The sequence below is a fragment of the Nannospalax galili genome, unplaced genomic scaffold (assembly GCF_000622305.1).
Source record: "Nannospalax galili isolate Female #2095 unplaced genomic scaffold, S.galili_v1.0 scaffold1138, whole genome shotgun sequence".
Lineage (NCBI taxonomy): Eukaryota > Metazoa > Chordata > Mammalia > Rodentia > Spalacidae > Nannospalax > Nannospalax galili.
This window is the reverse complement of record NW_008342297.1, coordinates 892,025-918,700: the sequence shown is the minus strand read 5'-3', so window position 1 is coordinate 918,700 and position 26,676 is coordinate 892,025. Positions and strand designations below refer to the sequence as shown.

The 26,676-nt window shown below is 44.4% G+C and overlaps 1 protein-coding gene across 11 annotated transcripts in view; it reads right to left on the bottom strand.

The window, feature by feature from the left end:
• Armc9 (armadillo repeat containing 9) overlaps window positions 1–26,676 on the bottom strand; it is a 169,081-nt gene that overhangs the window by 94,287 nt on the left and 48,118 nt on the right. For all 11 annotated transcript variants that reach the window (XM_029565936.1, XM_029565932.1, XM_017799377.2 and 8 more), the window contains 6 exons: window positions 23,340–23,432; window positions 16,805–16,895; window positions 14,843–14,966; window positions 12,145–12,284; window positions 8,064–8,140; window positions 3,388–3,462 (listed from right to left, as the gene is read on the bottom strand). In XM_029565936.1, coding sequence (XP_029421796.1) covers window positions 3,388–3,462; window positions 8,064–8,140; window positions 12,145–12,284; window positions 14,843–14,966; window positions 16,805–16,895; window positions 23,340–23,432 — 600 coding nt within the window. The remainder of the gene's footprint in view (window positions 1–3,387; window positions 3,463–8,063; window positions 8,141–12,144; window positions 12,285–14,842; window positions 14,967–16,804; window positions 16,896–23,339; window positions 23,433–26,676) is intronic.

The window sequence follows — 26,676 nt, the reverse complement described above, 5'->3', positions numbered from 1 at the left end:
CACATCTGGCTAGGCTGGGTAGCTTCTAAGCCCAGCAACCAGCTCTCCTAGATTCTAAAAACCTTTATACCTGTCCTGCTCCAGCCCTGTGCAAGTAGCTATTCCAACTTTAGTTGCAGGAGGCTTGAACACAGGTACTAGGCAGTCCTAATTACTTCATCTCTTCTCCAGCCCCAGACAGTGGCCAGTTCTCAAAGTTTAAGTGGGCCTCAGGAGACTCACCCATCCCCTTTTGATACAATTGTAGGACTGCTATAACAGCATTCAATACTAATAAGTCTCTTACCTACATTCTTTCATTTACCGTAAGAACTTGATGTTCTACCAAGTAACAAAACCAGAATTGTTATGATGACATATTCTGCTTTAATTCTTAATTATATAATAATTTCCACAGTGCTTCGTACTGTGCTTCCTAATTATCATCTTCAATAACTACTGACATTTTGAGCAAAAGAACCATGATTTCATTAGCAGTTCCTCTTACTGGACATTTGCTGCTTCAGGATCTCACTATTGTAAATGTCTTGACAAGAAGGTCACCAACCAGAGTTCTCTGCACTAACTAAAGGGACGTGAACAAGCCCATCACAGACACTCCAAGGGCTTGTCACATGCAGTGTCTACTACCTTTTACATGGAAAGGACCAACACTGCACGACTTGGTCTAAGTACCAGCCCTGCCTCCACTTCTCTGGAACTGTGCAAGAGCAGATACCAAGAAGATGAGGCTGTGGTGGACACTGTCCTTGTCCTGTTCTCTTTACTATTACTATTTTGCATCCCCAGCTAGATGCTGAGAGCAAATGCACCCAAAGCCCACACGCAACAGGAATGTACCAGCTCTACCAACCTAAGGACAAAATGAAGTGAGGGAAATCCCAGAGTTTTAGAGAAACCTTACCATGGCCATAACTATGCCTTGAGGCCACTTCTAAAGCAGTCAAGTGGGCAAACGCCTCGGGGATGTATCTAAAAGGCTCCTTTGCTCAAGCCAACAAGGGGTTCAACTCTCCACAGCTTAACTTTAGGAAAGCCTGTATGTATGTTGTGGTTTGAATGAGAATGTCTCCCATAGGCTCCAAGTATTTAGACATTTTGTCCTCAGTTGGTGGCTATGTTCTGGAGAGCTTAGAAGGTGTGGCTATCCTGGAGGAAGTGCGTCACTGGGGTCCGGCTTAGAGAGTTCTTAGCCTGCTGGATCCTGAGTTGCTCTCTTGCTTCCTGTGCCAGCTTGGTGATGTGAGAGCTTAGCTTCTGCTCCTGCTCCAGCCACCATGGCTCCCTGCCATGATGGACTTTAATTCTGGAACCGTAAGCTCAAATAAACTCTTCTTTTTATAAGTTGCTTTGGTCAGTGTTTCTATCACAGCAACAGAAAAGTAACTCATACATATGACTTTATCTGAGTCAGTTTTTGTTTTAAAGTAAAAAACTGTTATGCTTTTGTTTTTTTACCAGTTTCACTACTGTATAACCCTTTCCGGCCCCCTATTTCTCCTTCTGCTCTTAGACAGATGGTAGACCTTGTTACTGCTATGGCACTGGAGGCTCTGCCCTTCTGTCCACCTGCCCTTTCTCTCCTAGATGGTCTCTATCTCTAACCAGTGGTTGCCTTGGACCCTCCCTTCCCCAACCCTTTTCAGTAAGGATTGCCTCAAGGGCTCTTAAACACTGGGTGATCGGTACTCTGCATTCAGCTGTTCCATCCTGCTTCCCCGCCCCCCTTCTTTGAAGCTGTGCCATTTCTATTCCTCCTCTTAGCCAACATTTTTTTTTCCCCTCTTGGTTGATAATCCTCTTTCTAAATAGCCATAATACAGAATATGATCAAGTTTGTTTTTTCTGTTCCATACTGAAAATGTATATTTAAAAAATTTAAACATTAGTTTTATTATATTTTAGTGTATGTAGGTGCACGGTCACAGCAGGCACATGACAAGGACAACTTGTGGGAGTCGGTTCTCTCCTGCTACCACATGGGTCTCAGGACTGAACTGAGGTTGTCAGGATTGTGGCAAGCACCTTTACCCAGTGAGCCATTTGCTGGCATTAAACACTAGTTGTGTTTTGGTTTTTTTTTTTTGGTCTTTTTGAGACATGGTCTCCCTGTAGCCCCAACTGTCCTGGAACTCACTATGTAGACCAGGCAGGCCTTGAACTCACAGAGCTCCACCTGCCTCTGCCTCCCGAGTGCTGGGATTAAAGGCACGCACCACCACGCCTGGCTACTAAATACTAGTTTTAATGTTGAAGGCAAAGTTCCACTGTTTGGTATGTTCACACAGAATGGTTATGGCTCTTAAACAAATTATCCCTGTTTCATGTTAACATGATTTTAGATGGCCAACTAGAAGATTTATCAGTCCTAAGAGTGCAAAACAAATTGGCAGAGTGTTCTTGTGGTCTCCCTCTAAATTTAGTCTGTTTATTTATTTATTTATTTATTTATTTATTTATTTATTTATTTATTTTTGAGACAGGGTCCAGGTTGGCCTAGAACTCCTTATGCAGAGCAGGCTGGACTCAACTCACAGAGATCCACATGCCTCTGCCTCCTGTGTGCTGGGATTAAAGTGTGTACACCACCATGCCTGGCTTAGTCTGTGTTTCAAGTGTGGAAATACATTTATTCCCTTAATCATTGCATTTAATACATACATGGTTACCCTAGTTTCACACTGTGTAAGCAAAAAGGACAAAGCTTTAGTAGTTTTACTGGTTAAGAAATAACTGTCATCCCAAAATAAGACACCCAGCCTTTGTTCTTTTACTTCAAATATACAAATATTAGTCCATATGTAAAGGAATTTAAATAGTAAGCTCTCTTCACTAGCAAAGGATGTGGGAGGCAGCTGTGTAATATACTAGCTTTTCTTATCTCTTTGGTTGCTATCAGAAATGCCTACAGTACAAAATAAACCTGCTAGAAACTTCCTAATACAGCAACTCTGTTTTGCCTGCATGCATGTAAGTGTACCATGTGCCTGCAATGCCCACAAAGGACAGAAGAGGGTATCTAATCCCTTTGGAACTGGAGTTAAGGACAGTTATTGGCCACCATGTAGGTGCTAGGAACCAAACCTGGGTCTTCTGCAAGAGCAGCTGGTGCACTTAGTCACTGAGCCATCTCTCCAGCCCCCACAGCAACGCTTAAGATTCTAATAAAAGCTAGATTCTCCCTCTAGAAAATTGCAAATGTATTTTTTTTTCCATGCTATTTCAGGGAGTTTGAAAGTTGCATTAAGTCCTGCCCTGGAGGCCAGTGGAAGAAGTTTCCTCCTACAACTCTGACCCATGGTGTTAGGAGCAGCTCTGGAACTGCTCAGCACTTTCTTCTATGAGACAGGGTCTCACTGCTGGGTCCAGCTCAACACATTTTCTTACCATTGCTCTGGCCTCCTCACGAATGGATGGGATGGAAAGGATGCTGTACAGGGCTCCATTCACATATGGCTGTATCTTTAAGGGAAGGAAAAAAGACCAATCATTTGCAAGTTTTTAAACACTATGCAATGCAGACTTAAGAATAATCTGGCTACTGGGGAGAGTGGCTGTCCTACTCTCCAGAGCCCAAGATGCATATTTCAAATGACATTTACTTGTTGACAGCTACAACTGACTTCAAAACCAAACGGATCTCGTCCTCCAAACCTTCCTCCTACTATGTGTCATTGCTTAACCAAAATCATTTCCAGCCTCCTGGCCACCCAGGCCAGAAAGTTTGGAGTCATAGTAGATTCTGCTGTCCTCCTAACGATTGCCCTCTGAGGCTTTTGCTAAGAGCCTTCTTTCCCACAACTACCGATACTGTCCTTGCTCAGATGTTACTGTTCATAACTGAGGCTTAACTAGTCCCTACCTCTAAGGCTTGCCCCTGTGATCCAACCATGGTATCACTGGTGAAATTCTACAACATGGATGAAATCATTCTTCGCCTTGGAAACCTTAGAGCCCACTTGAAAGGCTCTAACTCCTTGCCTGATCTAAAGCATGCTCTTTCAAGGGTTGGTGTCCATATTACCTCCTTTCTTTTAAGAGTTGTGTGTCTGTGTCTGCATGTGTGTGTACACTGTGCATGCACAGGTGCTCAGGGAAGCCTGAAGAGGGTGTCAGATCCCCTGCAGCTGGAGTTACAGGTGTTTGCGAACTGCCTGGTCCTCTTAAGGGGCAATGAAAACTCTTTAACAGCTGAGCCATCTCTGCCCTCCTTTTCCTTCCTTTCTACCACCAAGTTTCCAGTCTACTTGAGTGACACACTGCAAACACCAGCCCCCCGCACCCCCCAGGCCTATAGCTCCTTGCTGTGAATGCTCCTCTCACATGTTCTACCTGGACAGCTGCTTTGGCCTTCCAATCCCAGCAACAACGAATCCCAGAAAGCCTTTCCTGACTCCCCTGACAGGACTTTCCCTCACTTCCTGTGCATACCTCTACTCTTGGACTGGGTTTTCTGGTTTCTTGGTTTTTTCTTTCTTTCTTTCTTTTTTTTTTTTTTGCTCCTTTTGAGACAAGGTCTCCCTGTAACCCCAGCTGGCATAGAATTCACTATGTAGACCAGGCTGGCCTGGAACTCACAAAGCTCTGCCTACCTCAGTCTCACAAGTGCAGGGATTAAAGGCGTGTGCCACCACGCCTGGCTTATCTTTTTTTGTTTGCTTGTTTGAAACAGGGTTTCCCTATAGCCCCAGCTGGCCTAGAACTTGCTATGTAGACCAAACTGGCCTTGATCTCAGAGATGTGCCTGCTTCTGCCTCTGTCTCCTGAGTGTTGCAAATAAAAGCATGTACCACCATGCCTAGCTTATCTTTGGAGTTTTGAGTCAAGGTGCCATGGAGCCCAGGCTAGCCTCAAACACACTATAAAGTGAGAGTGGCCTTGACAGCCTGCTTCCATTTTCCAAGAGTTGCGCTCACAGCTGTGTGTCATCACACCCAGCTTGCTGTCACCTTTAAGGTTTGCTGACCTAATGGGTGAAAGAGACATCCTGTAGTAATTTAATTTCATCTCCCTTGCTATGAGCCAAACACTATTTTTTTTTTTCTTTACTAGAAGTACTGGGAATTTAACTCAGGGCCTAAGGCATGTTAGGCAAATACTCTACCTCTGAACTACAGCCTTAGCCTTCTCCCTGACTGCTGGCAAAACTGAGGATGATGTGCCCATTTCTTCCCATGGGATTATTTGCCTTTTACTTATAAGCATTTTTTTCTTACTTATGAATTTAAAGAACTACTAGGGATTTAAATATGTATTACATTTTTACTTATGCAAGGTGTGTGTGCACATGTGCACATATGTGCAATGCTGTTAATCTGGAGGTCAGAGGACAACTTACAGGAATTAGTTTTCTCCTTCTATCATGGGGGTTCCAGGGATTGAACTCAGGTCCTCAGGCTTGGTGGCAGGTATCTTTATCCGCTAAGCCATTTCACCTGCTCAACTTTGATCAAAAACATCTTTTTCTACCCTATCCCCCAAATTAATGTGCACACAGTCAAGTACGTGTACCTTTCTCTTGATGGCTTCTGGGTTTCCTCTTTAAGGACCACAGCTATCCAATACACATGGGGACAGCATTCATCTGTCCAGCATACACTGTTCTAGGTTCTAAAAATATAAACGTATGTTTTTGTTTTGTTTTTGTCTTTTTGAGATAGGGTCTCCCTGTAGCCCCAGCTGGCCTGGAACTCACAGAGATCCACCTGCCTCTGCCTCCCAAGTGCTGGGATTAAAGGTGTGCACCACCAAGCCTAGTGCCTAGCATATATGTATTTTTTGTGCTTTTTTTTTCTTTGAGACATGGTCTCCTATATCTCAGGCTGGCTTCAACTTGTTATGTAGCTGAGGATGACCTTGAATTTCTAATCTTCCTGCCTCCACCTCCCAAGTGCTGGCATTCTAGGCATGTGCCACCATGCCCAGGTTATGTGGTACTAAGGATTAAAGGCAGGGCTTTGTGCATGGCAGGCAGGCTGGAAACTATATTGCTCATTTTTAAAAACAAATGCATTGGCACACTGATGGCATGAAGTGACACCTTTGGTCTATTTCATTTTTGCATCATATTAAGAGATGGAAGAATGTGATTCCTGCTGCATTTGTCTGCTGAGTTGAACACCAAGAAGAGATCGAGGAAATTGGGCCAGGACAGATGAAGTAGTGAAAAACTGGCTGGTACTGAACATTTTCTATTTCAAAACCAGCCACTTACTATCCACCTGCTGAAGATGCCACTGTCAATCAGGTGATACGGCTGTGGGAACACAGCTATGGAATCAACTAGACAGGAGATGCTGCTTGGCATGGGAATGGATGTATGGCGACCCACTGCACTTCTTGACCTAAGGGTCCTGCCAATAGCTGTCCTGTGCCTGATCTGTAAAAAAGAGGGCTCCTTTTGACTGAGGCTACAGCTGCAGGTGAAAAGTATGGTATAATTCCAGCACTCCTGGGGGTGGGGGGGTGTTGAGGCAGGAAAATTACAAGGCTGGGCTACATGGAAAATTTGAGGCCAGGCTGGGCTACATGATGAGACCTTGTCTTAAAAAAAGTGATGCTGGGTCTGGAGAGATGGCTCAGTGGTTAAGAACACTGGTTGTTCTTGCAGAAGACCTGGGTTCAAATCCCAACACCCACATGACAGCTAACAACTGTCTGTAACTCCAGTTCCAGGGGATCCAACAGCTTCTTCTGTCTACCATGAGCACTGCACAACACAGGTGCACTTACCTACATGTAGGCATAACACTCATATACATAAAATAAAAATAATAAAATATTTTTAAAAAGTGATGCCATGATTTCTACAAAGGCATCTATAAAAACCAAGTAAGAGATTAATCACCTTTATTTATTGTTTGGTCCATAAGCTAGAAAACTTAGACAATTAACACCAGTTATGATGGCTATAAACCCTGGGAAGCTCTGTGCAGGCTCCTGTGGGGCAAATGTGGAGCTGTCCAATGAGGATGGCTATGTAGCAGAGTCCGAAGCCATCCAAGGCCTGCCTGTGAGGGACAAGATATATAAGATGGCATAGGTGCAAGCCAGGGAGTACTGTGCAGAAGTGAGGCTAGTGAGCCAGGAGCATAAGAATCAACAGAGAAAAGTCCCAAAATACCAGGGAACAGTCATCAACTCATGAGCTCTAGGTTGCAATGCTTCTTATGCAAATTAAGCACACAGAGTCATAGCACCAGAGCTATTATAAGGCCACACATGTCCACAAACAGACATCAAACACCGTGGAGTGGGTATCAATGTCAGGGGAGGAATCCAGCCAGCAGAAATGATACCAGAAAATGAGGGATGACAGGGACCTAGCTAGACCAGCGGGGGCAAGGCAGCAGAGAATGAGGAGCAAAACGCTAGAGATTATGTAAAATGTGAAGTCACTTACAAAACAGCCAGAGAGGAGTAGAGAAAATGGGTCAGTGGATAACATACTTGCTATGCAGATCGGATGACTAGAGTTCAGGTCCCTAGCACACAAAAAAACTGGGCAGGCATGGTGGCTGTCTATAATCCCAGCACTTGGGAGGCAGAGAGAGGGATCCCTGGGGCAAGCCAACTAGCCAACCTACCAGAACAGGTGAGCTCTGGATTCAGTGAGGGATCCACCTTTAATTTATAAGTGGAGAGTTAGCAGGGCGGGGTGGCACACATCTTTAATCCCAGCACTTGGGAGGCAGAGGCAGGCAGATCTCTGTGAGTTCAAAGCCAGCTTGTCTAGAGAGCCAGCTCTAGGCCAGCTGGGGCTACAGGGAGACCCTATCTCAAAAAGATGAAAAAAAAAAAGTGAAGAGCAATCAAGGAAGTCATCTGATATCAACTTCAGGTCTCCACATGTTCCTGCATACATATTCATGCACAGCCCTACACACTCATGTGAGCACACAAACACACACACACACAAACAAAACAAAAGCCAGGAAAGAATATATATATTTGTTAAATATGGCAACTGTCCTAGGCCAGCCCCTTCCCTGTGAGGCACAAGAACCCAGGTTACCATCCCAGTCCTCAAACCCATCCCAAGGCAAGCAGCACGGTCTGAGTACCTCATGGTTTTCATGGCCAAGGAGATCCGAAAGAACTTTCAGCACAAGGCCTGACACCTTAGCACACATGTTCTTTCCTGTGGGAGGCAAACCAAAGCTCTGAAGCACAGTGCACGTCAGACAGACTTAGGTGTAAATCTTGGCTCATAAACTTATGAGCGCTGTGGCTTTGAGCTAGTCACTTAATCTCCCGGCCTTAATTTTTTCCTGTTTAAAAGGGATTAAAAGCATCTACTTCAGAGAGTGATGCAGAATTATGTAGGCTAACTGATGCAAAGGACATACATACAGAGTGCTCAGTAACTGGTGGGGGGCATGACTATGGTCAGAGTCCCATGTGCTGTGTGGGCATAGTCTACCACCAAACACCATCATCACACTGCAAGCAAGTTGATGATGATGAAGATAAAGTAACTGGATCTGAGAAGCATACGGAAAGCGGAGCTTTTGGCATAGGCTATTCTTAGAGCAGAAAACTGAACAGCAGTCACTTAGTCAATGAAGAGCACACAGGTGGCTCAGAGCACAGAGCACTGCAAGTGGAGAGGTGCTAGCAAGGAGCTGGGCTGGCAGTCATCTTGGCCACCTATCTCTACAGACCCACTGAGATGGAGGCAGCCCAGCCCAACCTAGCACCTCTTCCAAGGAGGCTTCTCATGCCCCAGATGACAGAGCATCTGAAAAGGCTGGTGTGTTCAGAAGCTAAAACCACCATCTCTACTAAGTGGGTATACAGTGGTTTTTTTTTTTTATTTTTCTTTTTTTTTTTGGTCTTTTTGAGACAGGGTCTCCCTGTAGCCCCAGCTGTCCTGGAACTCACTATGTAGACCAGGTTGGCCTTGAACTCACAGAGATCTGCTTGCCTCTGCCTCCCGAGTGCTGGGATTAAAGGTATGTGCTACCACACCAGGCTTCTTCTTTGTTTATTTAATGTGTATGAGTGTTTTGCCTGTATGTATGTAAATGTACCATGTCACTCAATACCTGGGGAAGCCAGAAGAGGGCACTGGATTCCCTGGAATGGAATTAATAGATGGTTCTTAGCCTCCATGTGGGTGCTGGGAACCAAACCTGGGTCCTATGCAAGAGCAGTCAGTGTTCCTAACTGCTGTGCCATCTCTCCAATCCCTTTTCTTTTTCTTTGAGAGAATCATGTAGCCCAGGCTGACCTCCAACTTGCTGATCCTCCTGAATGCTGGGGTCTAGTTTATGTGATGCTGGGGATAGAACCTAGGGCTTTGTGCATGCCAGGCAAGCACTCTACAAACTGAGCTATATTCTCAGCCCTTGAGGAAGTATGTAAACAGTTGGTGATGCTCATGTGAACCTCCATCTCCAGAGGGCAGGAAGCAGTTATAAGTAGGGAGAATGGTTTAATGTCACTGTTCCTGCCACCAACTTACCCACAGAGGATGTAGGGAGCATATTTCTCTGTCTTCAGTGGCAGGGATTATAATTCTTAACTTTCTTCGAAAAATGTAATGAAGATGAAGGAAAATGTAAATGAATTTACTGCCCTCTTCAGGTGGCACTGCATATATACAAACCTGTAAACATTCTTTGCCAGGTCAACATAGTATTTCGGTTTTAGGGACTCATTAGCTTCATACCTAGCTGAAAATACTATACTTGGCTCTGTGCTAAACTTTCCACATGGCAGACAAAAAGCAAGCCCTACTGGCTCACTGTGAATCCAGATTTGAGGGCAAGTCTCTGCCCATCCATCCTCCTCACCAGAACATGTGTATATGAGTGTATGGGGGTTGGGGAATGTGATGTTTGAATGAAAATGTCCTCCATAGGCTCTAAGTATTCAGACATTTTGTCCCCAGTTGGTGGTGCTGTTTTGGGAAGTTTTAGAAGGCGTGGCCAAGCTGGAGGAAGCACATCACTGGGAGTGAGCTTACAGAGTTCTTAAGCTTTGCCAGATCTCCAGTCACTCTCTGCTTCCTGTGCCTGCTTAAAGATGTGAGAGCTTAGCTTCTGCTCCTACTCCAGTCACCTCTGCCACCACAATTCCCTGCCATGATGGACTCTTGCCCCTTTGGAACATAAGCTAAATAAACTCTTCCTTCTATAAGTTCCCTTGGTCATGGTGTTCCTATCACAGCAACAGAAAAGTAACTAACAGAAATTGGTACTGAGAGTGGGCTGTTATTGTGAAGAACCTGACCATGTGGGTTTTTGGAGGTATGTGGGAGACTTTGGAGGTTTGGTCTAGAAAAGCAGTTGATTGTTGTAAGCAGAGCTTAATAGGCCCTTCTAGTAGGCGCCTGGAAGAAAGTAATGCTGAGAACAATGTAGTTCCAGAGGGAAATAAAGACTTTAGGAGCAACCGAGTTATTTTGGCAGAGTCTGGCTGGAGTCTGCTCACAGCCAAAAAGCTTGCCTGAGGCTAAGTTGAAAAACAATGGACTAATTTCTTTAGTGGAGGATATTTCAAGGTAGCCTATGTAGAAATAGTAGTGTGGCTATTAATGGTGAGTATTATACAGATCTACAGTGAAAAAGAGCAAATGGGCAGAAAGAAATGCATAGTGTACAGTTTGGATAGAAAAAGAGTACTAGGAAGACTAACGTTGGAGCCAAGGCATGTGCTGAAGGAGAGGGTCCCTTTGATAAGGAGAGTAAAGTGATTAAGGAGAGGCCTAGAGATTTTCCCTTAAACAATGGAGAGAGTGCCTCCGGGGCAAGACCACAACCAGCTAAGCCTCCAAGCTGTGAAAGGAAAATGCTTCAGGGGTTTTCTAATGGAAAACCACTGAAGAGAGCTTCAAAAATGGATGAAGCATGAGGGGGGGGGGTACCCTGAACTTGTAGCCAAACTTGGCAGTGCCATTCATCTGGTGCTGGCTTTAGAGACTCGAAAGATGCAAGAGTGAAGGAGTCATTGGTTCTCTTCCTCCAAGGTTTCAGAGAGCCATCAAGGCCAGGCAACATACAGTAGGTGTGTTCCTGCATAAAGAAGACCCTGAGGCTGGAGAGATGGCTCAGCGGTTAAGAGCACTGGCTTCTCTTACAGAAGACCTGGGTTCGAATCCTAGCACCCACATGGTAGCTAACAACCATCTGTAACTCCAGTTCCAGGGGATCCAAGACCCTTTTCTGTCCTCCATGGGCATTGCACAACACAGGTATACTTACATGCAGGCAATACACTCATAAATATAAAATAAAGAATTAAAAAAAAAAATAAAGAAATAAAGAAGGCCCTGACAGGCCATTGCATGAAATTAGGACAGTGAAGCCTGGCTGGTAGTGGAGACCCCAAGAAGAGGTTTGAAATGCCAAAACTGGGAGCCATTAGCCAAGGAAAGCTGCATACAGGGGGTGGTACCAGCCCAAGAGAGAGATGAATGTTATATGCAGCAAAGCTAGAAAGGCTGAGTCATCTAAGCCCTTTGGAAGTAAAATCCTAGAAGCTGGACATTGAGCTACTGGATGTGGTGTTTGCCCTGCTGGTTTTCAGTCTTGTTTTGGTCTGGTATTTCCTCACTATGCCTCTATTCCTCCCTTTTCAAATGGGAGTGTGTATTCAATTCCACTGTATGTTGGGAGTACGTAATTTGTCTTTTGATTTTAAAGGGTCTTATGGTTAAGAGATTGCCCTGAGTCTCAGAGACTTTAGACTGGATTTTTGTATAGTATTGAGGCTAGCAATGACTTATGGGGACTTGTAAGGTTGGACCAAATACACTTTGCATTTTATATGTTCATGAGCCTATGGGGGCCAGGCAGTAGAATGTGGTGGTTTGAATGAGAATGCCCCCCATAGGCTCCAAGTATTCAGACATTTTGTCTCTAGTTGGTGGCACTGTTTTGGGAGGTCTTAGAAGGTATGGCCTTGCTGGAGGAAGCACATCACTGGGGGCGGGCTTAGAGAGTTTTTAAGGCTCTTGCTGGATCTCTGCTTCCTGTGCCTGCTTTAGGATGTGAGTGCTTAGCCATGCCTCCCTGCCAATTATGGACTCTTGCCCCTTTGAAGTGTAAGCTAAATAAACTTCCTTTTATGAGTTCCCTTGGGTCATGGTGCTTCTATCACAGCAACAGAAAAGTAACTAATACAGTTGGGCTGTGATACCTGCACTGCGGAGGCAGAGGTTCATGAGCAAAGCCACGGAGTACTCCAATGTGTAGTCAGACAGGCAGTCGGGGTCCTTCAGAAGGTCAATCAGCCAGAAGATGAGGCCATCTCGAATCATGGCTGTCTGCAGTGGGCGCCTAGGAGGAAACAGCTGTAGGTGAATTAACCAGGAAGAGCCTTCCATGAAGAAGGTTCTGCAGTGTGGATGGTAACACCCAGCAAGGGAAGATACAGACTGAGGAAAATTCTATCCTTAAACCCATTCAACTGAAATGACAAAAATTCTTTACCTTTTAAGGATACAATAATTAAAAGAAAGATTAAGCAATAAGAAAGCCTCCCACTTTGAAAGTCTCTTCGATATTTAAAATTAGCAGATTCTTACTTCAAATATGTAAATATTTGTTAATAGCTTTTGATTTACTCAATCCAGGCCACAGACCATAAAAATACTTCTTTCAAAAATGGATTTTTACTAAACTCTACATGCACACTGAACTGTATGAAGATAAAGAACAAAAACCATAGCTCAATACCGTTTTGACTAGATCTCTATAAATTAAGGTAGTTTAATGATGACGATATAAATTATAAGGATGGCTTTTCATCCAGAGCCCACATGTAAATTCAATGGCCTAACACCTCTTCAAATGTGGAATGGTAAATGTCATCAGGTCAGCCTTCAGACTTAACCAGTCATGATGTCATCTGCATTATGTGGACATGTGGATACCACAGAGGCCAGCTCTTGTGTCCCTTGAGCAACAGATTAGGGTGAAATGACCATCCAAAAGGCAAAATAAGTATTTGTTTGAGCCATTCTGAAGGTCTACCCCAACCTGAGCACTGTGACTTACTCCAATCAAAATAGACCATGTATAGCCGGCCTTGGTGGCACACACCTTTAATCCCAGCACGTGGGAGGCAGAGGCAGGCAGATCCTCTGTGAGTTCGAGGCCAGCCTGGTCTACAGAGTGAGTTCCAGGCAGCTGGAGCTACAGGGAGACCCTGTCTCAAAAAGATAAAAAAAAAATAATAATAAAAAAGACCATGTGTTGTAGAATACAACAGCTTAGATTACTCTTCAGAGAAAAATAATGCACTGGCAGTAGACAGCTGCACTGGCAGGAAGAACTGCATCTTCACCCTGCCCTACATCCAGCTGACAGAAAGACAAACAGGAACAACATGTTCAGAGAGCGGAGCAGGCAGCAGCTTTGCAGGTCACGTGGCAATTTTGAGTTCATACAACTAGAACAATAAATTAACGTCAGCAAGGACTTAGCAGATACCTGTCCCTTTCTGTCATGAAGTGTGCACAGTATTTACACCACTTTACTCTGCCCACAACTGGGCTATAGGGGAGTCAGGCCAACATTTGATAGGTACAATGTGTGTTCAGAAGAGGATGGGCCAAAATATCTGACCACTGGGGCTACTGGAATCCTTCACATGTCAAAGGCATGGTGGTTTAATCCCAACACTTGGGAGGCAGGCAGAACTCTGTGAATTCAAGGTCAGCCTGGTCTACAAAGTAGTGAGAACCTATCTCAAAAACAAACAAAACAAACAAAATCAAAGAGAAAATGAGGTAGTGATACACACTCACACACATACACACACACAAATAAATGGGGGACGGTGTTCTAAAATTAGGTTGTCATGAGGACTGCAGAATTGTGAAAATCTGTAAAAAACAGACTTTTCCATTTAAGATGGTTATTTCTATGGTATGTAAAGTACTCTTCCATAGCTGTTAATTTATGTAAAGTTCTAAAAGGGGCTTGAGAGATGCTTCTGTTCTTGGAGAGGACCACAGCTCAGTTCCCAGCACCCACTTGAGTGGCTCACAACTACCAGTAACTCCAGCTCCAGATATGACAGTCTTCTGACCTCTGCAGGTACCTGCACTCATGTATAAATACCTATACACCCACCACACACATCCACATTCACATAACTTAAAATATATTTTTTTAAGTTCTAAGAGGACACTAGATCTAGTTCAAAAAGCACCTGATTTAAAAAAATATTTTTATTATTTTTTTTATTTTATGTGTGTGCGTGTATTGTCTGCATGTAGGCAAGTGCACCCATGTCGTGCAATGCCCACAGAGGACACAAGAGACTGTCAGGTCCCCTAGGACTGGAGTTATGGACAGTTGTTAGCTGTCCTGTGGGTGCTGGGCTTCAAACCCGGGTCTTCTGCAAGAACAGTCAGTGTTCTTAACCACTGAGCCATCTCTCCAGCCCTAAAGTACCTGATTTTAAGTTTCTGAGGTAGCACTTTCAAGTCATAAGTCCAGATCAGGACTCTGGGTGGGCTGCTGGGATATGCACAAGGCAGACTCCTGCAGGACCACTGGTCACACCATGTATAACATCAAACAACTTGACTATGCATATGCTTATCTAAACCATGCATGGAGCTGAGACAGTCTAGCACCTGGCTGGCACTAATGATCTAATGTTCACTAGGAAAAGACAATGGTGCATTCACCGTACTGTCTTTCTCCTCCCCAGCAGCCTTGAACAGAAGAACTTATCTCAGAGAGGTTTCTAGCTCTACCTTACCCACTCCTAAGTGTTAGCAGACAAATATCATTTGCATCCTGGGTTGTCATGAGAATTAAAAAAGAAGTAACTCCCCATCTGATTTCACAGGAGCCACCTTGACCCAGTGCATGGTCATCACCTGAGGCTGAACTTCTGCAAGGCCCCGAGGACATTCTCCCGAGTGATGACATCCTTGTCTTCCTCCTTCAGCCTTCCCTCCAGCATCCGTAGCACGTTTGTGTTTTGGGCAAGATAGAGGCGACCTAATAATGTTGCAGAGAGGAAAATGGGAAAATGGAAAAATGTATCTGTATGCTCCAAAACTACTTTCTATGGAAGATTTGCACACGATACAATAGAAGGTTCTAAAAGAAATTACTAAAATGTAATTTTTCTGAGCCAGGTGTAGAGGCACATGCCTATAATCCTGGCACCAGGGAGGCTGAGGCAGGAAGATTACAAGTTTGTGGCCAGCCTGGTACATACATAGGGAGATCCTATCTCAAAAGTTAAGTTTACTCAGTCAACAAACAGATAGAAAACCTTTCTGTAATCTAAATACATCACCAGCACAGTCTGTGAGGAGCACCATCCTTCATTTGTCTCAAGTCCTGAACCCTATAGGTAGAACACACAGGTACTGTGAGCCCCTCGGCCCTTACAACTGAGGCAGTCAAGGAGTGCTTCTGGCCACACTCCCTGCTCCTCCTCAAAAGCCAGGGCCTGAAGGGGGTGAGAGCCCTGTCTGGTACACTTTAGTAAATGTAAGTGGTTACTAACTTTTTGTGGACTTCTGGATTGAGAAATGTTAATTTTGGATCTAAGCATCAACAAAATTATTAGATGAATGGTCAATGTTAACCAAAGGTGTGTAATAATGAATAAAATAAACCTGCAGAGTACCATGTATTCATAAAATGAAAATTCCTTTTATTCACACTAAGAATACCCCAAATAAGAACAATATGCAAGAGACTAGCACTCAAAAAAATTGTGTGTTGTGTATGGTGTGTATGATGTATATATGTGAATGTGGCTGTGTGGGTCCCATGGTGTGTGTTTGCATGTGTGTGCGTGTGTGTGTGTGTGTGTGTGTGTATGTGTGTGTGTGTGTAGGTCAAAGGACAACATTAGGAGTGAGCTCTCTCCACTTTTTTTTTATTACCTATTTACGGAACTACACAGTGAATCACTGCATTTTTTTTATTGCTGTTGTTTTGTTTCTTTGAGACAGAGTCTCCCTGCAGCCCTAGCTGGCCTGGAACTCACAGAGATCCACCTACCTCTGCTCCACACCCAGCTCTTCCACCTTGTTTTGAGGCAGGGGCTCTCTTGCTTCTTCCACTGTGCTCACAATTCACCTGTCTCAGCCTCTCATCTTGCCCTAGAGTGCTCAGATCTGCATCTGACTTCTTGCATTTTTTTATAGGGATCAAATTCAGGTTCTCAAGCCTACCAGGCAACAGCTTTTACCCCCTTGAGCCATCCAAACAGCCCTGATAATGATGCCTTGTAAAATTATTTTGAATTCAGTTACAAAGTGCTTGTTATTTCTGGAATTTTCAAACCTGCAGAAAGTGGAAAAGGAGATGGTCCAGTGCTTACTGGAATCATATTTACTTGTTTCACCACTTATTTTGGCTTAAGTAGGAAATTATAAAAAAATGATTACCTAGTATATGGTTCAAAGAGATTTAAACAGGAGTTATAAAAACCTTAAACACTGGGCATGGTGGCACACACCTCTAGTCCAAGCACTTGGGAGGCAGAGGCAAGAGGATCTCTGTAAGTTCAAGGCCAGCCTGGTCTACATAGCAAGTTCAAGGCCTGCTGGGGAGACCCAGTCTCAAAAAACAAACCAAACCAAATCAAGCATTTTATAATGCTTTTTTAAAGTATTATAAAAAATTCCAAAGGCAAGAAAATTTGCTCTGGCAGAAAATAAGGCAATTATTATAACCAATTTTCACAAGAGACATTAGAACAGTAATAAAATGAGGAAACATGGACCACTTTAAGCAACTTGGGAGAACATTCAATTTCACGAGGAACCCAGCACCCTTCCTTACAGCCGCTCTGCTGAGGAAGAGTATCATCTCACCTTCAGACAGGGACGCCAGGGCATTGAGGAGCCTGGCCATGTACTGCCGCACGGCCTCACTCTTGGAGTGCAGCAGCTGCAGCACGCTCCTCTGTGGGGGTACAAGAGTCAAGGGAGGACAAAGAGAGGTTAGAAGGGAAAGAGACAGATCCCCTCTGCCTGGATTAATTAGAGGGAAATAAAGAGGTTAAAGCCAAACATTTCATCTGTGACTCTTGATTTCCAAATGATATGAGACATATTTTTTAAAAAAACTTATCCATATTTGTTTTTTTAACTTTAGAATATGTTTATTATTCCAAAGAGAGGCAATTTTTAACACATTTTTCCAGAAATAATTTGAAACAGTTTACATAAAAATTATATACAATGAAGTTTAAGAAGGGAAAAACAGGAATAAGAAGTCAAAGACCACTGGGCGTGCACTTGGGAGGCAAAAGCAGGAGGATCTCTGTGAGTTCATGGCTAGCCTGGTCTACATAGTGAGATCCAGGCCAGCTGGGGCTTCAGGGAGACCCTGTCTCAAAAATACCAAAAACCCCCCAAAAAACAACAACAAAAAAAATCAGACCAAAGAATTTGCCAACATGGGGTCAACTTTGGTGGAATAATGAAGGTTTCCATTAGCTCTGGGTTTTTTTTTTTTTTTTTTTTTTTTTTTTAAATCCTATCAAGTTTATTGGCCTTGCTAACAGAGCAAAGGGTGGGAGTTTATATACAAAAGTGTGTCCCCTCCTTATAGGTGTGCTGCAAAGTCCACACTCAAATACAGATCCTTTGACTTTCCAACAGCTGCACAAAATCTTGAGAGGTGCCTCATGGTGTTCTCAGCTTATATATTCTTAGCCCTTCCCCTTCATGCAGCTAAGGTCAACTGATAGGATGGGAGGGGTAACTGACTCCCCCCTTGACTCCTTGACAAGCATGGGAAGGATGTGTGACCACAGCTTGCTGGCACAGGGGTTGGCTTATCCAAATTTCTAAATGAAAGAAATTACGTATGAAAGGCCCCTACAACCGCAAGGCACACATGGGCTTACAGGCAGGCACCTCAGCATCCAGCCAGCTTGCCTGTTTTCCCTTTTTCCCTTTCTCCTTTCCCTTCCCCTGGTTTAAGATCTTACAATGTATGATATGGGGCATGTGATGGTTAATTTTAATGTCAACTTACACAATCTAGAATCACCTGGGAAGAGTGTCTCAATGAGAGATTGTCTAGATCCAGGTTGGCCTGTGAGAGTTTCTGTGGGGGATTGTCCTAACTGATGTAGAAAGAGCCATGCATCCCAAGCAGAAGACCCTGAGCTGTGTGGGGATGGAGCTGAGTGTACACATGCATTCTCTGCTCTTGACTGGGTATGACAGCTGCTTCATTCCTGCTGCCTTGACTTTCCAGCAGCAGTGGACTGTGCCCTGGAACTGTGAGATAAAATAAACTCTTTCACCCCTAAATTGTTGTATTAGTTACTTTTCTGTTGCTGTGATAAAACACCATAACCAAGGGAACTTATAGAGGGATGAGTTTAATTAGCTTATGGTTCCAAAGGGGCAAGAGTCCATCAAAGCAGGGAGGCATGGTGGCATAAGTGGCTGGAGTAGGAGCAGAAGTTAAGTGATCACATCTTCAAGCAGGCACAGGAAGCAAAAGAGCGACTGGAGATCTGGCAAGGCTTAAGAACTTTCTAAGCTTGCCCCTAGTGATGTACTTCCTCCAGCATGGCCACACCTTGTAAGACCTCCCAAAACAGTACCACCAACTAGAGAAAAAAGATGTCTGAATACTTGGAGCTTATAGGGGACATTCTCATTCAAACCACCACATTCTATTTCCTGGCCCCCATAGGATCATGAACATACAAAATGCAAAATGCATTTAGTCTATCCTTAAAAGTCCCCATAGTCTTTACCAGTCTCAATACTATTCAAAAGTCCATAGTCCAAAGTCTCTTCTGAGACTCAGGGCAATCTCTTAACTGTAAGGCCCTGTAAAATCAAGACAAATTACCTACTCCCAACATACAGTGGAACAAAATACACAGTCCCATTTCAAAAGGGAGGAATAGAGGCATAGTGAGGAAATACCAGACCAAAAGAAGACCAAAAATCAGCAGAGCAAACACCAAATCCAGTAGCTCCATATCCGACTTCTGGGACTTTACTTACAAAGGGCTTAGATGGCTCAGCTCCTCCAACTTTGCTGCATGTAACAGATATCTCTCTCTTGGGCTGGTACCTCTCCCTGTATGCAGCTCTCTTTGGCAAATGTCTCACAGTTTTGGCATCTCAAACCTCTTCTTGGGGTCTCCACTGCCAACCAGGCTTTACCTTCATAGTTTCACACAACGGTTTACTAGAGCCTCTTGGTCTGTTAGGGCCTTCTTTATGAAGGGATACCCGTGCTGCACACTGTCTGGCCTCAATGGCTCTCTGAAACCTCAGAGAATGAAGAACCAATGACCCCTTCACTCTTGCATCTTTCATGCCTCTAAAGTCAGCACCAGATGAACCAGTTTTGGTGTGGACCCCGGCCTGCTTCATTCACTTTCAAAGCTTTTCTCTTCAGTGGTTTTCCATTAGAAAACCCCTGAAGCATTTTCCTTTCACAGCTTGGAGGCTTAGCTGGTTGTGGTCTTGCCCCGGAGGCACTCTCTCCATTGTTTAAGGGAAAAATCTCTAGGCCTCTCCTTAATCACTTTAATCTCCTTATCAAAGGGACCCTCTCCTTCAGCACATGCCTTGGCTCCAACGTTAGTCTTCCTAGTACTCTTTTTCTATCCAAACTGTACACTATGCATTTCTTTCCACCCCATTTGCTCTTTTTCACTGTAGATCTGTATAATACTCACCATTAATAGCCACACTACTATTTCTACATAGGCTGCCTTGAAATATCCTCCACTAAAGAAATTAGTCCATTTTTTTTTTCAACTTAGCCTCAGGCAAGCTTTTTGGCTGTGAGCAGACTCTGCCAAAATACCTCAGTTGCTGCTAAAGTCTTTATTTCCCTCTGAAACTACACTGTTCTCAGCACTTTCTTCCAGGTGCCTACTAGAATGGCCCGTTAAGTTCTACTTACTGCAGTCAACTGCTTTTCTAACCCAGACTTCTGAAGTCTTCCACATTCCTCCAAAAACCCACATGATCAGGTTCTTCACAGTAACAGCCCACTCTCAGTACCAATTTCTGTTACTTTTCCGTTGCTGTGATACAAATACCTGACCAAGGGAACTCATAGAAGGAAGAGTTTATTTAGCTTACAGTTCCAAAGGGGCAAGAGTCCATCATGGGGGGGAGCTATGGTGGCAGAGATGCTGGAGTAGGAGCAGAAGCAAAGCATTTACATCTTCAAGCAGGCACAGGAAGCAGAGAGTGACTGGAGATCTGGTAAGACTTAAAAACTCTGTAAGCCCACTCCCAGTGATGTGCTTTCTCCAGCATGGCCACACTTTCTAAGACCTCCCAAAACAGCACCACCAACTGGGGACAAAATGGCTGAACACTTGAAGCCTATGGGGGACATTCTCATTCAATCCACTATTGCTTTTGTCAGAGTATTTTATCACAGCAACAAGAAAGGAAACTCAGATAGAACATTAAATTTGAACTCTGAGTCTCTGTTTTCTCACTTGCAAGAGAGAGATTATATTACTCATCATTCAAGGTTGTATAAAGAACAACCAAGAGTTCATATGTATACAGCATAATGCTGCAAATAGGAGGTATTTGCTGAATATTAGATTTCTTTCCTCCTTTTCCTGGTAGGAGTTACACTGGCTTCTCTTAAGCTCTAGACCTCTGAGCTCTAGACCTCATTTTTTAAAAATGTATTTATTATTTTTTATTTTAAGTGTATGAGTGTATTGCCTGCATGTATGTAAGTGCACCTGTGTTGTGCAACAGCTGCAGAGGTCAAAAGAGGGTATCAGATCCCCTGGAACTGTAGTTACAGATGGTTGTTAGCCACCATGTGGGTGCTAAGAGAATCAAACCTGGGTCCTCTGTAAGAGCACCCAGTGTTCTTACCTGCTGAGCCATCTCTCCAGCCCCTCTTTTTTTTTTTTTTTTTTTTAAGTTTATGACTGGGAAGTGGAAGGAATCTCTCATGAGGCCCTGTTCCTCTCTGAGGATCTATAAGCAATTAATGTTTGGGGTGAGAGGATATTTTCTTTAGTACTGTTAAGTTGCCTATGCTCTTGCAAGCAGCCCTAATTAGACTCACTGGTTCACAGAAGGAAAAAAAAGTCAAAGTAGAGAGCAGCTCACTGTGGTTTGGGTCAAAGTCAAAGTAGAGAGCAGCTCACTGTGGCTTTGGGTCACACACATGGTTGCTGGACAACTGCTACCTGGCTGACTTTTCAATCCAACCAGATCAGTTTCCCAGGACTGTCTCCTAACACTGACCATTAATGTCACCAGAGGAGATGAAAGTGTCGAAGGCAGGTAGGTATGACTGTGATTCACATGGGAAAGCTATAAGGAAAAGGAAGGGACTAATTAACACAAAAGTCAGGATGTGTACACTCACTTTGCAGCAGTACTATTCACAACACCAAAGGGAGAAGCAACCCAGGGTCCACTGATGGAAGAGTGGATAAAAAATGTGGGCTACCATAAATCAGGATGCTATTAAGCCTTAAAAAGAAATTCTGACATATACCACAACATGGATAAAACTTAAGGACACTATGCTAAGTGGAATAGGCCAGTTGTAAAACAAGCAAAAAACAAATACTGCACAGTTCCATTTATGTGAAAGCACTTAGCCTAGTCCAAATCGTGGAGACAGAAGGCAGAAGCTGATAGATGCCAGGGCTTGGGTAGGGGGAATAAATGTTACTGTTTATTGGGAATAGAGATTCAGTTCTACAAAATCAAAGGGGTTAAATAATGGAAATGGATGGTGGAGATGATTGTACATTATGAATATTTAATGCAACTAAATTGTATACTTAAAAACTTTAGTAAGATGGTAATGTTCATGTTACTTGTATTTTACCATAATTTAAAAAAGGGTGGTGGGCTGGAGAGATGGCTCAGCGGTTAAGAACACTGGTTGTTCTTGCAGAAGACCCGAGCTCGAATCCCAGCACCCACATGGCAGCTAACAACTGTCTGTAACTCCAGTTCCAGGGGATCTGACAGCCTCTTCTGTCCTCTGCAGGCATTGCATGACTTGGGTGCAGTTACCTATATGCAGGCAATACACTCATATACATATGATAAAAATAATATTTTTTAAAAAAAGTTAGAATGGTGATCATTTCTTGGTGAAAGAAAAGGAGTTGTAACCTAGAAGTTTCTAAGGTGCTAGTAAGTTTCTACTTCTTAATTTGGATGACAGAAAAAAAACTTGTGAATAATAAACAGAGCAAAGAGTCCCTGAATTGAGGAAGTGTGGGGGGTTTTTGTTCTTTGGTCTTTTTGGGTCTCCCTGTAGCCCCAGCTGGCCTGAAACTTGGTATCTAGACTAGGCTGACCTTGAACTCACAGAGATCCACCTGCCTCTGCCTCCCCAGTGATTGCTGGGACTAAAGGCAAGCACCACCAAACTTGGCGGAAGTGTGTTTTTTAGATGCATATATAACACTAAATAGTTAGAATTGTCAGGTATGGACAATTTGACATGAACATTTCCAGCAATGTGAAATGTAACTACATGATGTGAAAATGATTTGGCTAAAAATGGAAACCTTGGGTTACTACATTTAACCCAGTTTGATTCAGTTCAAGCTTTTGCTCTAGGACACTGATCTGTAAAGCAGGGTTCTGAACCAGCAGTATCTTCATTGCCTAAAATCCTGTTGGAAATACAAAGGCCCCAGCCCAGACCTACTCACTAGAATCTGCAGGGGATTCCAGTGAGCTATGGAAAATCTTAATGAGACCTCAGATGTCAATGCTGCACTTTAAACTTTGAGAACCACTAAGGGATTTGAGAACCACTAGCCAATGCCGCACTTTAAACTTGAGAACTACTAGCCGACCAGTTCGATTTCCTTTCTGAACAGGTCAATTACTTTGGAGTTATATTGCTACACAAGATTCTCTGGTATCAGAGAACTCTGGGCCAGTCCTTCCTAAAAATCAAAACAGTGGGGGTGGAAAGATGGGCCAGCAGTTAGGAGCGATCGCTGCTCTTCCAAGAGACCCACGTTCGGTTCCGTTCACAAGTGCTTGCAACTCCAGGGGTATCTGATGCCTCTGGCCTCCACGGGTACCCCAATGAATGTGCACATACTCACATACAGACACATACAAATAAATAAATAATAAAGCAATAATTATTTTTTGTCTTTTAGGGGCAGGGTCTTCCTATAGCCCCAGCTGGCATGGAACTCATTATGTATACTCACAGAGATCCGCTTGACTCTGCCTCCCAAGTGCTAGGACTAAAGGCCAGGAGGTAAACACAGGGCTTACCAGCTGATAAGCTCAAGCCTACCCAAGGTCACTGAAAATGTTCAAAGAAGTCACAGCCTTCCTGTCTATGAAGATCCTTCCCTACTGTGGAAGGCCCTGGCCACCTCTTACTGACCTGGTTGTGGTTGTGACAATCCAAGAGGTCATTGCTGATATAGGCTTGCAGTACAGTCTCCCTCTGCTCTCCAGGATGGGATGTGGTCAATCGCTGGAGGGAAGAAAAACCAAAGTAATAGGATCAAAGTCTTAACATGGGGAAAAATTTTCACATAGCAGGTACGGTTTAAATGGCAGTTAAAACAATATTAGTAACTATACATTGAGCCAAACTAAATAACATCCAGCTGTGGGGCCCAGTCAATCAGTCAAGCAATAAATTAGGGTACTGTGGGATACTGTGCTTCCTGATGGGTGGCCAGGGAAGAGGGAAGCACCTTACACATGTGAAGTCTCTAGGGGAAAAGGGGAGGCAGAATGATGGTTTATCAGTGGCAGATAAGATAGAGCTTGAAATACCCAGAGAGGCAAGAGCTGAGCCTCAAAGGGTAAGCAAACCGTCAACCAGCAGGAGGGAAGTGAGTGTACTGTGTGAGCAGGGCAGGAGTATGGTCTAGCTCAGAGGATGGGGCCCAGACCAACTGTGGAGGACTCTGAAGGCTGCCATGCCAATGAATCACTTGATCCTACTGGACAGGGGCTGATGGAGCAAAGAGGGGGATGGGATGGGGTTGGCTAGTTGGAATTTTGCAGACTGGGAAACCAGTAAATATGTTATGTCGCCGTAAGAAATTATGTTAATTTAACATCCATAGGGGAAGAAGAAACTTTTGGTGGGAAGTATGGGAAATGTGCAGGTACATGTGGCTGTGTGCAGGTCTGTTGGGACAGGAGAAAGCCATGGACCTGATGCATGGACCTGACACATGTACGTGAGCAAATGTGCTGGCTTTTCTGAGAAAATTTTCTTAGGAAAACACCCTGAGGCTCACATTCTCCTTGTAGCTGAGGACAAACTGGGTATGTCCCGGCTCTTAGCATGGACAAAGGCGTGGCCAAAGCCCCCATGGGACAAAATATGACAGGTGGAGAGGAAGGCCTCCAGAGGGAGGGAGGTGCTGCTAGCAGACTTTATCACCATGACTAGAGGGGCCTCTGCTGAAGGAGTGCCAAGAATGCCATATGGGGGACTGCTACGGAGACAAGGGCTGGGGTGGGCTACTGGAGGGGACACAGACAAAGCACTGACACCTGCATGCTTTTCCTGGTTTTCTGGTGGAAATGTCATTCTCTCAGGAAAGGGAGGCTCTGTCTCTGCAAAAGGCTCAGGGGTAGTATGGACCAAGCCGATGCTGGGTGGCAAACTCAGGTCAACAGGATGAGTCTGCTGATGTGGGCAGAGGCAAGTAGCTAGGGAGGAAAGGCCGTGGCGATCACTCACACTGCCCACCCACCCTGGTCAATGGCTCCCCACAAACCAGAGTGGGCACCACAGGGTAGGGGTGGCCCTTGGTGATCACTCACACTGCCCATTCACCCTGGGTATGCTCTGAGTTCCCTATGAGGCAGTCCTAGATCCACAACAGATGCCAAGTACAGGCAGAACTGTTTTACACAGAGATGGTGAAACTGTTCAAAAGATCTGGATGCCAGGATATTCTGGAATATGGAGATGTACACAGGGGCTGAAGATGACTGCAGGGTGAGTTAGGACTGTTTGGTGAAAGGGCCAGTCAGTGGCTTTAGACAAAAGTTCTTTAAGTATGGTACAGGGAACCCTGGGCATCCCTAAAACCTTTCCATGGGATCTGCAAGGACATGATTATTTTCACAGTAACACTAAGATATGCAATGCTATGTTGACAAGCAATCTCTCAGAGGCTGCACGAAGGTTGACACTGGCAAATCCAACTCAGAAGCAGAGAACCCAGGGCCTCCACTGACCAGACAACAGCAACGGTTACAAACATACGAAATGCTGCTGTTCTCATTGATTTTGTTTGTTGTCTGGAAAATGGTTTTTGTTAGGGTTCCAAATAGCAGCTCCCCCCCCCCCAACAGGGACCTCACCTTGACCTTTGGAGTCAAGGGAAACAAACTCTGCTGAGAAGCAGCCTGCCTTTCCTCTGACCTCCAAAGATAAGCAGATTCTACCTGATAACCAGAGATTTTAGAAGCTGTTTTTCTCTCATCTTAAGAGGGAAAAAGTAAACACTTCCACACCCTCATCCTACCTGCTTCCCCCTCCCTGATTTCTCCCCCAAACATCCCCCCCTTCCACACCCTAAAGCCCCCATATGTAAAGTCCCAGCTCACAACCCATGGGCCGACATCTTTCCCTTCGTGGACATCTTTCCCTTCCCTTCCCTTCCCTTTTCCCTTCCCTTTTCCCTTCCCTCTTTCCCTCTGCCGACATCTTTCCCTTCCCGAGGGAAAGGTGCCCCGTGCGAAATAAATCTGTGTCCCGCTGAGAATTCCATCTGAGTCTCCGTGCCTCATCCATCTGCTCATGCCTCTTCCATCCGCACCGCTCGCTCCCGCCCATTCTCTACCTATCAGTTTTTATTTGTAAAGGTACATCATTTATGCTAGCACCTCATTTGTTTTTCACATGGAATGATAAATATTTACGTTGTCTCCAATTTTTTTTTTCTCATGCTATAAATACTGTTAAGATAAAATTCACATAAACAAAGCTCTGTGGGGTCTTCAACAGCTTTGAGAAGTTAGAGGGGTCTGGAAAGCTTGAAAACTGCTGGCTGAAACTGATCAACTTAAAAGACTGAGGAGCGCTGGGTGTGGTGGTGCTCGCCTTTAATTCCAGCACTTGGGAGGCAGAGGCAGGCGGATCCCTGTGAGTTCAAGGCCAGCCTGGTCTACATACTGAGTTTCAGGACAGCTGGGGCTACAGGGGGACCATCCCAAAAAAACAAAAAAAAAAAAAAAAAAAAAAAAGACTCTGGAGCAAAGGGGACTCAGGTGGTTTGTCCTGAGGCCTGCCCAGTGTGGGCCCCTGACAGTACCAGCACCAGGCGACTCTGGAATTGTGCGTGGGCATGGGCCTGGCTGCATGCGCTAACTAATATATGGTCCCCAAGACAGTATGGTACCTGACCAGGATGGGGCTGGATGGCAGAGACAGCTATCACATTATACAGAAGGCAAAGGCAACTGACAGGACTGATACAAGGCAGGGGTTTTAGGATATGGCCAAGGGTTTTAGTCTACAACTTCAGGAGCTGCCCCCCACCCCTTTTTTTTTTGGTCTTTTTGAGACAGGGTCTCCCTGTAGCCTCAGCTGGCCTTAACTCACTATGTAGACCAGGCTGACCTTGAACTCACAGAGATCTGACTGCCTCTGCCTCCCGAGTGCTGGGATTAAAGGCATTCACATCCATGCCCACTGCCCTTTTTTTTTTTAAGACAGGATCTCTGGGCTAGAGAGATGGCTCAGC